The sequence below is a fragment of the Leptopilina heterotoma genome, unplaced genomic scaffold (genome assembly GCF_015476425.1).
Source record: "Leptopilina heterotoma isolate Lh14 unplaced genomic scaffold, ASM1547642v1 Lhet_6831, whole genome shotgun sequence".
NCBI lineage: Eukaryota > Metazoa > Arthropoda > Insecta > Hymenoptera > Figitidae > Leptopilina > Leptopilina heterotoma.
Genome location: NW_025111160.1, coordinates 15,615 through 27,301, shown reverse-complemented (window position 1 = coordinate 27,301; position 11,687 = coordinate 15,615). Strand labels below are relative to the sequence as shown.

The 11,687-nt window shown below is 38.2% G+C and overlaps 1 protein-coding gene across 1 annotated transcript; it reads left to right on the top strand.

Moving 5' to 3' along the window:
* Positions 1-399: 399 nt before the first annotated feature.
* On the top strand, positions 400-10,530 carry LOC122510492. The gene is made up of 2 exons (XM_043625176.1): positions 400-1,049; positions 7,992-10,530. Exon 2 carries the CDS (start codon positions 8,073-8,075, stop codon positions 9,558-9,560), a length of 1,488 nt encoding a protein of 495 aa, XP_043481111.1. The 5' UTR covers positions 400-1,049; positions 7,992-8,072; the 3' UTR covers positions 9,561-10,530.
* Positions 10,531-11,687: the final 1,157 nt, after the last annotated feature.

Below are 11,687 nucleotides of genomic sequence, written 5' to 3'. Positions count from 1 at the left end.
ATACTAAAACTACAGTACTTTCAAAATTTTGAAAACTCAATTTTTTCAAATTTTCAAATTTTTAACTTTATATTATTTTAGGTTAGGAAAATACAAACAACTTTTCTCGACAACATTTTTTGATAAAAACTTAAATTTCGGAGTTATAGGTTCTTAAATGGTCAAAAAAACTCAAAAATCCCAAAATAACGCTAAAAATCAAAATTTTTCCAAAGAAATAAAAGTAAGTTTAACTGTTTTCACATAATCTCACCCGAATACACCCAAAAACTATATTTATGAACATAAAACTCTCAATTTCTCGAAAAACCACTGTATATATTGTGACAATGTGGATTGCCACAAAAACAAGTTTATTTTATTTTATTTGTCACTATACTTTTCTCCCTAATTACGCACCTGAGACTACGTTCTCATAATTAGAATTAATTAAACTTATTATTTTGGTATCAAAATTATTATAATTAATAATTTGTTATTTTGTTATTATCATTTATTATTTACGAATTTTTATTGTAATATTTTCTCGTACAATGATTATTCTCGACAAATTAAGCTTTGTTTTGGACGGACTATTTCTTGGTGGCGTAGTAATCGGTTCATAAGTAGTTCACTGTACCGTGGGAGTGACGGAGAGAAGGAGAGAAAGCACGTGTGAGTGAGAGAAAAAGAAGGTTAGCGCGCGCTACCAGGCAATAGACGCCGGTTTTTACACAGAGAGCACATGGCGACAGACCGAGAAAAGTTCTGAGTGTGAAAAGAGATAAAGGTTTTCTTGATGTGATTGGATTAGTTGCGTATAATGATTACTTTAAATCGAAGAGAACTGTTAAGTTTATATACGAGAAACGCTATTTGTGTAAGACTGTAGAAGTTTAATTGAAAATAAGTTGAATCGCCGGTGTTAAAGGCAAGTGTGAAAGAGTGGTGTGACGACAATTTTCCAAAGTGAGAGACCATTTTTGGGAACTGTACGACTGATTTGAAACATTGTAAAGGAGTCGTTATTATTGATTGTCGCCGACATTATCATTTAACCGAATTAATCGGTAAGTCGAATGGTTATTTTTCTATTGATTTAATAAATTGAAAACGTTATTTTGAATTACTAGTCTCAGTGAAATTCAACCCACCGCCTCCTCCCCCCTTTTTTTCAATCGAGTCTCAAAATTAGTATTTGGAAGATTAAAAGAAAATTACTTTTGTTATTTTAAGTAACTTATAAAATTAAAATAACTGGCGCTCAACTGAGCATTATTGTTTATAAAATTTGAGTAGACTAATTTACAGTTGATAATTTAAAATTAAGCAAATTTAAGCGTCATCATTGTACTTGATAGTAAGAGTAGTTTGCTAGTAACTTAATAGTTCTATCAAGTTGAATTTTTTTAAATTCAGGCCCATTCATAATTCGATAATTAGTGAAAGTATAATATTATTTGCATTTCCAATTTATTGGGTCACAATAAATTGGCGCCCAACGTGGGGCCCACTAGCGTTTTTTTTCTACCACTGAGACAGTAAGCTGAATATTCTTTTTTTTTGATTAATTATAGTTATTTATAATTGATAATATTTGAATTGATATTTATGTGTATTTTATGTGATAATTGATTTTTTTTGTGTATTTGAAATTGATTATGTACAAGAATAAATTCTGAAACGTGCACGTGTTCCCCTTGTGAATAAATTTGGAAATTTATTATTGTTCAATTACAAACTAATGATAATCCAGAATAAATAAGGATTTATTTAATATTAATTTTTTTTTGCCGTGTGAATTACCAAATTATTATTCACACTTTTTGCAAAGAAATATTAAGGAAAATTTGGTGAATCATACAATTAAACTTTTCCCAGCGTACTTCCGGTAGACATTTTTATTTCACGAAGAAGACGACCAGTGCGCAAGCGCAATAAACGGAAAATTCCATCATTCACAATTTCCCTATAATTAAATTCGTTAAAGTTTAATTTCGGATTTTATTTTTAGAAGTGTTATTTATTGAACAATTTTATTATTTAAAATTCAAAATGGAAAATTATACCGAGCGTGTTTTGAATTTATTTAGTTTTGATCAAGCTGAATCAGCTTGGAGTGTAATTCGTGCATTGCTTCCGGGGCAAATTATTCGAAGTTTAGATAGACACAATGCAAGCGTCGACGGTACTCTTCAAGTATTGCGCGAACGTTTATTTCGCGCGGAAATGAAACTAGAGTTACCTGAAGATACCGATATTCCTTGGGACGCAGTATATGATGCTGCTGATTCACAAACGATGTTTGTTTGTGAAGCATTCCCAGCGATACGCGAAGAACTCACTTCCAACGTGACCCTGCGTAAAGAAAATGAGGGCGGGCGGAAAACAACAGAATTCGGTGAACAACAAGAACAACAATTTGATACTAGTGCGGGAATCGAAAGTAATATTACGGTAATACCAAATTTTTCATCTGAAGTTAAAAAAAGCCACCATGTTTCTAGTCGTTCTAGTTCCTCATCGATGACAACTTCCACCCCTAATATGATATCGACAAGCATTGTTACGACATCAATTACTTCAACAATACCCCAATTTACCAGCGCGATAATCCATACGACAACTCCAGCAATTCCGAGAATATCCTCAACCATTGCTCCAAAAATGGCTAAATTACAACAATTTAGTCACTTGCTCGAAGATCCGGACTACTACCGTTACCTAGAGTGGAAAAATGAACAACGTTTAGCAGAAAATAATATTGTTAACGAAATTTCCACCAGAAACTCGAATTGTCAGTATCAAAATTCGTATGCGGGTTCTGGACAGCGAAGGAGTGGGGAGTACCAGCGCCACGTCAAGTCAGAAAATCACGAGACAAGGCACTCGTTCAAACCGGACGGAAAGGTACGAGAAAAGGAAAGAGTGGGAGTACCAGCGATACCGAAGGAGGGGAAAAATTCTCCTTACGCATTTTCGTCGTCGTATGAACAAGATGCGGAATCAGAAGTACAATACAACAACAGTCAACATCGAGATAGAGTTACAGCGTTGAATAGGCGATCCAAAATAATAAAAAATTTAAAGGATTGGGAAATAAAATTTTCTGGCAACGGAAAACAAGACCCAGAGGAATTTTTAAACAGGATCGAAGATTGTCAACTATCCACAGAGATCACAGATGAAGAACTGTTGAGAGCAATACCCAGCGTATTACATCAAAGTGCTAGCAGTTGGTACCGCACGATTCGCAATGAAATTTTAAATTGGGAAGAATTTCGAGAAGCATTTCAACACGAATTTTCCAGTGTCACTGACGATTTAGAGATTATGGAGGAACTGAGGAGCCGTACCCAAGCCAAAGGGGAAAGAATAACGACTTACTTGACGAATCTCAAAATAATAATGGGACATCTCAAGAAACGTCTTCCTCGCGACTTGCAATACAGAATTGCTTACAATGGACTAACTCCAGAGTACCGGCGTATGTTAGTTAATTCCAAGGCCAATTCCCTACCTACAATGGAAAGAATTCTACGAGAATTTGAAAAAGCAAAGGATGCCGACCAGCGTTATACCCCACCACCCTCGAAAGATAAGATGAAGTTTCCTGCCGCTGCTGCAATTGTAGAACGGAAAAATGTTAAAATTGAAGCTATAAAAGCAAAAGATGAAACTGATTCAAGTTCAAGCGGACAGTCCAGCATCAAAGCGACAAAGGAGGGTAAAACAAAAAAAAAAGGCAAAAAGAAGGTGAAGGGAAAAAGCGAACAAGTAGCTGCAATTAAAACACCAGCGCCAATCAACGAAGGAAAACAAATTAATGTACCAGCGATACAATCTGCAAGTCCAGCGCCTCCACCTCCAGCTTATGCATCGATGGTAGCAAGAGCAACTTCTACGCCCCTAAACAAAGGGCAAAGTCTATCACAAGTTCATAATAATCCACCAGCGAATTCTACAAACGAAGTAGGTTTTGTGGGAGCATGTTTCCATTGCCAAGGAGTCGGACACAAAGCGTCAGAATGTCAGTTTCGCGTCTGTCACATGTGTCAAGGACAAGGACATTACGCTAATCGTTGTCCTTTAAAACAGAGATGTCAAGTTTGCGGAACGCAAGGTGCGGTGTTCGCAAATTGTCCTAACTGTGTGCTGATAAGACAATATCAACTGGCTCTGGGAAACGAACGAGCGGGGGGACAGAAGAATCCTGCTCCCCCCTCCCAACCACCAATTCCAACGTGGACAACTCAGGCTTAAGAAAAAGTACGAAGCTGCCGTCAGATTTTTCGATAAAAGAAGTGTATAACCAGAGTGAGGGGGACTCACTCCCAGCAGACGTTAGAGTAGGAGAATCGGTCACCACTACAAGCAAACAGAGTGGAGGGGATCCACTCTCTGCCTCAAGAAAATTCGATTTTCAACAAAGTACCGTACAGAGTAAGTTAGGCTCACTACCAGCGAAAGAAGAGAGAAGAAATGAGAAAAGTAGTACAAGTGAGATAGACTTACTCCCTGCAAGTGGTAAACCAGACGTTAAGGCGCCGAATGGTGGGGAACCATTCAAAACAAACACACGTGATACTAGTAAAGGGGCTATTGCGAAAGAAAAACGAGTTAAATTTTCGAGTGAAAATAAAAGTCATCGTAAGAAATCATCTGGAAAAATTCAGAAAATTTTCGAAAATTCTGAAAATATTAACCAGCGATGGGGACAAAAATTTTTTCTCCCTGAAACTGTGCCAGATAAAGCGAGTGATTCTGTTCCTGTGACTGACACATCTATCATTGTAGAAAATGAAAAGGATGATGTAGTCAAAGGGGGGGGAGAAGCTGCAAAGGGTGCAGCTGAACCCACCGTTAATCCTACTACCGATGACGAAGCGATAGATGGCACGCGTACTGAAAACAGATATTTTATTAAAATATTTGTTGCTGATCAACCATACCTAGCGTTATTTGATCCTGGGGCAATGATCTCAGTAGTGGGGCCAAAAATTGCAGAGAAATTCAAATCAAGACTTGAATCAACAACAACGATGATTCAAAGTGCCATCGGCGGTTCGACAAATACTCTTGGGAAATTAAGATTGTGGCTAACTGTGGACGATATTTCCCAATCATTTGAATTAAGGGCAATAAGTTCCTTAACTCAAGATATGATTTTAGGAGTAGATTTTTGCCGAGCCCTTGATATGGATGTGCAGTTGGGTAAAGGATTGTGGCGAATCAACGGCAAGGAATGGCACAGATTCGCCGAAAGTATCAACGAGAAAGAGGAGGCCACTATTTTTGCGGAATGCGCCGGAATTTCAGTGATGACTGATGACCAGCGTAGTGAAGTGCAATCATTGGTTAAAGAATTAGTAATACCACCGTCTGAAGAACATGGGATGACAACTCTCACGGAACATCACATATCAGTCGTGGATTCAACACCAATCAAACACCGTCCAAGAAGAATGGCCCCAGCGATTTTACTGTGGCTTATTGAGGAAATAAAGAATCTTCTAAAAAAGGGTATTATAGAGAGATCTGCCAGCCAGTATAACAGTGCACCAGTTGTCGTTAAAAATCATACGGGAAAGTTACGTTTATGCTTCGACTATAGGGATGTAAATAAAATCACTATAAGTGATGCTTATCCGATACCCAGCGTAGATTCTATTTTGGATAAGCTCCGAAAAGCGCGTTACATTTCTAAAATAGACCTTAAATTAGCATACCATCAAGTACCAATGGCACCGGAAAGCAAAAAGTATACAGCATTTTCGATTCCTGGTCTTGGATTATTTCAATTCAAGCGTATGCCTTTTGGTCTTACCAACGCGCCGAAAACTTTCCAGCGTTTAATAGATTCTATGTTCGGCCCTGAGTATGAACCCCACATTTTCGGATATTTAGATGACATAATTATAATTAGTGAAGAATTCGACGAACATCTTCACTGGTTACGATTAGTGTTAACGAAACTAGCGCAGGCAGGTCTAGAAGTGAATCCGGACAAGTGCGAATTCGGATGTTCCAGCGTATCATACTTGGGATATGTTCTTGACCAAAATGGCCTCAGAACTGATCCGGAGAAAATAGCACCAGTCCTAGAGTACCCAGCGCCTAAGAATTTGAAACAACTAAGAAGATTTCTTGGGATGGTAGGATGGTACTCTAAATTTATCGAGAACGACAGTGAAATGAAAATACCGTTGCTGAAACTCTTAAAAAAGAACCAGCCTTGGCAGTGGGGAAACGAGCAACAAAAGTCGTTTGAACAACTTAAGATTGCTCTGACTCAAGCACCGGTATTAGCGCGCCCTGATTTTAGTAAACCCTTTTCAGTGCAATGTGATGCAAGTAATGTAGCTATCGGTGCAGTACTTACACAACAAAATGAAACTGGTGAGCACCCGATTGTTTATGTTAGCCGAGTACTGACCGATGCAGAAAAGAATTACAGCGTCACTGAAAAGGAGTGCCTAGCGTTGATTTGGAGTGTTAAGGAAAAATTCCGACCATATCTCGAAGGATCAAAATTTATTGCAGTCACGGATCATAGTGCATTGAAATGGCTGAATAATTTGAAGGATCCAACCGGACGTCTTGCTCGCTGGGCATTAGAACTCCAACAATGGGACTTCGAAGTGGTTCATAAGAAGGGCTCTCAACATCAAGTTCCGGATGCGTTGTCCCGAATTCTTGAACCAGAAGATCAAGAATTAGCTGCGTTTGAAAGTGTCGAAGATCCTTGGTATATTAAGCGTCGAGATTTAGTCAGAAATTTTCCCCAGCGTTTCCCAGGATGGAAAGTTGAAAATGAAATATTGTATCGATTCAGAAGTGACCCACTCTTAATGCCAATAGTAGGAAACGAAGATGGCTGGAAATTAGTTGTACCTGTGGAACATCGTGAAGAATTACTTAAAAATTCACATGCTGAAGTGTCCGCAGGTCATCTTGGAGTGGAAAAGACCTATGATCGAGTGGCCCGGGAATATTATTGGCAAGGAATCTGGCACGATGTTCATACTTACGTGACTGAGTGTCCGGATTGCCAATTTCATAAGGTGTCACAACAAGGACCAAAAGGATTAATGGGCGAGCGTATCGTAGAAAGGCCATGGTCTGTTGTGGCTGCCGATACAATGGAATTCCCAGGGAGTAAAAGTCAGTATAAATATCTCGTGGTCTTCCAGGATTTATTTTCCCGTTGGGTTGAAATTAAGCCCCTGCGTTCAGCCAACGGTAAAGCAGTGTCTAGAGCATTCGAGGAACTTGTGTTGTTTCGTTGGGAAACGCCAGAGTTTCTTTTGACCGATAACGGAAGAGAATTTGTTAATAAGGATCTGAAAGGAGTTCTGGAGGAGTATGGGGTTAAACATATAACTACACCACCGTATCACCCCCAGGCAAATCCGGTAGAAAGGTCAAATAGGACTTTGAAGACAATGATCTCAACATATCTCGATGATGACCACCGAAATTGGGACAAGCACTTGCATGAATTGAGGCATGCTATAAATACCGCAACTCAATCAACGACAAAAGTATCACCAGCGTTTCTTAATTATGGACGTCACCCTAAACCTGTGAAAAGTCTTAGACGCACTGTTGAAAATCCGAAGTCCGTGACGAGAATTGATCCTGAGATGTGGTCCGAGAGAATGAAAAGATTGGATGGACTCAGAGACATGGTAGCGAGAATTATCGGTCAGGAGAGAAGCAAACAAGCAAAATATTATAATCGTGGGCGTAAAATTGTCACATTTAATATTGGAGATCAGGTACTCTGGAAAACCCATAAATTATCCAGCGGTGCACACAAATTTGCGTGTAAGTTAGCACCCAAATTTGAAGGTCCATTCAAAATCGTGAAAATATTATCCCCCTCGGTTTACGTATTGAGTACGCAAAATAGTCGCCGAATTTCGAAGGTGCACGTTTCAGAACTTAAACGTTATATTTTGCCGCGAACGGTTAATAATTAATTGTTATTTTGATCAATTTTGTTTCAGTTTCACCGATAATAAAGACTCATATACCAGCGTTCCGAGAAAAAGAGATTAAGAGTAAGAAGAGACTAATCATTTAGAAGGATGTCATCAAGAGGACGAGGTTTTAGTAAATTTTTGCACGATCCCAGCGCAACAGCCAATGTAGATTCTAATTCTAACATTACCCAGAGCGAAGATGATCACGATTTGATCTCTTGGGAAGATGCCCAATCACCAGCTCCAATAAGCGTGAGACACACCAAGGATATGGCAGCAGTATCATCAGCGGGCAGAGGTTCTGCAAGAAAGCGAGACAATGATGAAGCATGGAGAACTGAGCGCAAGTTAGGAGAAAGTGAGCAGGAATGGGAAAGCCGACTCGCTGTAGAAGAATTGGATCGCTATTTTAGAGGAGAATTGCCGTCGACTTCGCGCGAAAAGCAGAGATTGAAGGACGAACAAATAAAGGCTATCCGTGCTATCCGCACGAATATTATGTTTCCGGAAAACTACGTTTCTCGAAACAAAACACCATCGCCGGAACGATCAATCACCCCTCCAGGACCACCTACCAGCAGAATCGCGGAGCCAGTAATAGAGATTGCCAGCCTTGAGCAAGGAAGGAACGTTCTTCCTGTGATCACACGCGGAGTGTTGTTCGGAGGACTAAAATTGATTCCCACCGACCCGGAATTGGACCCCCCACCTGGATCCTGTATAAGTTGTTGGCAATTTGGACATAGGCGTAATGATTGCCCAAATCCACAGTATGGCTACTGTAGGAACTGCGGAAGACGTGGCGTCACGATGACCGATTGCCCTCGTTGCTCTGATCGACATAAAAGGGACATGATGATGAAATACGGCCGAGAAAAATATCAGTACTTTCGATCGGAGAGGATTAAAAAGACTAAAGGAATTATGGCAAATTCAGGAAAGATAAGCGTAGAAGAGAAATTACGTCTGGAGGCTGAACAAAAACAAAACAACCAAGCATCAGCGAGTGGAGTAGCTTCGGAATCTAAGGAGAATCAGAATACCGTCAAGTTATGTTCAATAGGGCGAGGTCGCGGACGTCGAGTTTCGGAAACGATAGAAGCAATGAGGCCTGGACCATCTGTAGTCACCACACCAACAACCAGCGAGAGAAAGGAAATTACTGTTGAATCAACACTGAGTGTTGATGAAATTTGGGAGATGATACAGCAGGCACCAACTTACAAATCAACGAAGCCCTTAGCAGTTGGTGATGTCACGGTTCCTCCACCGAACTGGACGATACCAGAACCAGCGATATCACCACCGATTGTATATCAGAGCACACTACCTTTAGCAGTTTGTGATGTCACGGTTCCTCCACCGAACTGGACGATACTAGAACCAGCGATATCACCACCGATCGTATATCAAAGCACTCCACCCTTAGCATTACCGCCAGCACCACCGATGATGGACAACACGGACAGGTTCATCGAGCAGACCAGAGCAATGGCCCAAGCTTTGGCTGGATTACCAGCAGAAGCTGTGACCTTGGCCATGAAGGAATTCTACGAGGAACGCCGGAAATCAGACGGTGGACGATTGCAGTAAACAGACTATAAGTGATGTGAGTGTAAGAAAAAAAAAAGGTGTATTAATTTTTTTATTTTTATTGTTTAATTTTGTTTGAAAAGAAGTATCTGAGTGAGTTCAATTTTTGTTGTTGCGTTACTACTGATAGTAACGTGTAAGGAACGGAGAATTGTGACAATGTGGATTGCCACAAAAACAAGTTTATTTTATTTTATTTGTCACTATACTTTTCTCCCTAATTACGCACCTGAGACTACGTTCTCATAATTAGAATTAATTAAACTTATTATTTTGGTATCAAAATTATTATAATTAATAATTTGTTATTTTGTTATTATCATTTATTATTTACGAATTTTTATTGTAATATTTTCTCGTACAATGATTATTCTCGACAAATTAAGCTTTGTTTTGGACGGACTATTTCTTGGTGGCGTAGTAATCGGTTCATAAGTAGTTCACTGTACCGTGGGAGTGACGGAGAGAAGGAGAGAAAGCACGTGTGAGTGAGAGAAAAAGAAGGTTAGCGCGCGCTACCAGGCAATAGACGCCGGTTTTTACACAGAGAGCACATGGCGACAGACCGAGAAAAGTTCTGAGTGTGAAAAGAGATAAAGGTTTTCTTGATGTGATTGGATTAGTTGCGTATAATGATTACTTTAAATCGAAGAGAACTGTTAAGTTTATATACGAGAAACGCTATTTGTGTAAGACTGTAGAAGTTTAATTGAAAATAAGTTGAATCGCCGGTGTTAAAGGCAAGTGTGAAAGAGTGGTGTGACGACAATTTTCCAAAGTGAGAGACCATTTTTGGGAACTGTACGACTGATTTGAAACATTGTAAAGGAGTCGTTATTATTGATTGTCGCCGACATTATCATTTAACCGAATTAATCGGTAAGTCGAATGGTTATTTTTCTATTGATTTAATAAATTGAAAACGTTATTTTGAATTACTAGTCTCAGTGAAATTCAACCCACCGCCTCCTCCCCCCTTTTTTTCAATCGAGTCTCAAAATTAGTATTTGGAAGATTAAAAGAAAATTACTTTTGTTATTTTAAGTAACTTATAAAATTAAAATAACTGGCGCTCAACTGAGCATTATTGTTTATAAAATTTGAGTAGACTAATTTACAGTTGATAATTTAAAATTAAGCAAATTTAAGCGTCATCATTGTACTTGATAGTAAGAGTAGTTTGCTAGTAACTTAATAGTTCTATCAAGTTGAATTTTTTTAAATTCAGGCCCATTCATAATTCGATAATTAGTGAAAGTATAATATTATTTGCATTTCCAATTTATTGGGTCACAATATATATATATATATATATATATATTTTATTATTTTTTTGTGCAAAAAATCGATATTCTGACTCAATTATCTCCGAATCTATTTCATATGGAAACTTGCTACTAGAGACTTTTTTTCTCGTCTTATTCTCAGCTACAGCTTTGCTGTAGACACCAATTCGCCAAACCCTATACTTTTCGAGTTATTTTCAAAAAAAGTAATTTTTATTACATTCTCATCATGTAAGAAGGTATTAGTTTTATGCAAATTTTGACTTTTGCTAATTTTATGAAATCTTTACGTTTTGGAGTCCCCTGAACCCAAAAAACATGGTTTGGCGATGGTGTCTGTCTGTCTGTCTGTAGACACAAAATGTTGTTCCCATGATAACTTTTGAATCCTTGCACATCTATCAAGTACTGCATTTTTAAATCAACTAATCTCATTACGCGTAAAGAGTTAAATATATATAAGCTTAAAGTTAAACAATTTTTTTGACAATTCCACTGATTGGTTTATATTCAATGATGCGGTCATGCAAAACTAAGCAATAAGCTGAAGTATTGGCAGGAAAATTTTCTTTTGATTCAAATTCTAAGCGGATATCAACTGGTCCACTTTTTAAAGACTCATTTTGTTTTGAACAATCTACTACAACTAAAGGAGCATATTGTAAAAATTCTTTTTTTGATAAAATTGGTTGAGACTCTTTACTATAATAAGATGCTTGAAAATTTGTAAACATTTCATATAAAGTAGAGTACTGATTTCTACCAATATTCAGATTCATGTTGCCATAAGGATAACATTGTGAATTTAAAAATAATTTGACATCAGATAAATCACAATGAT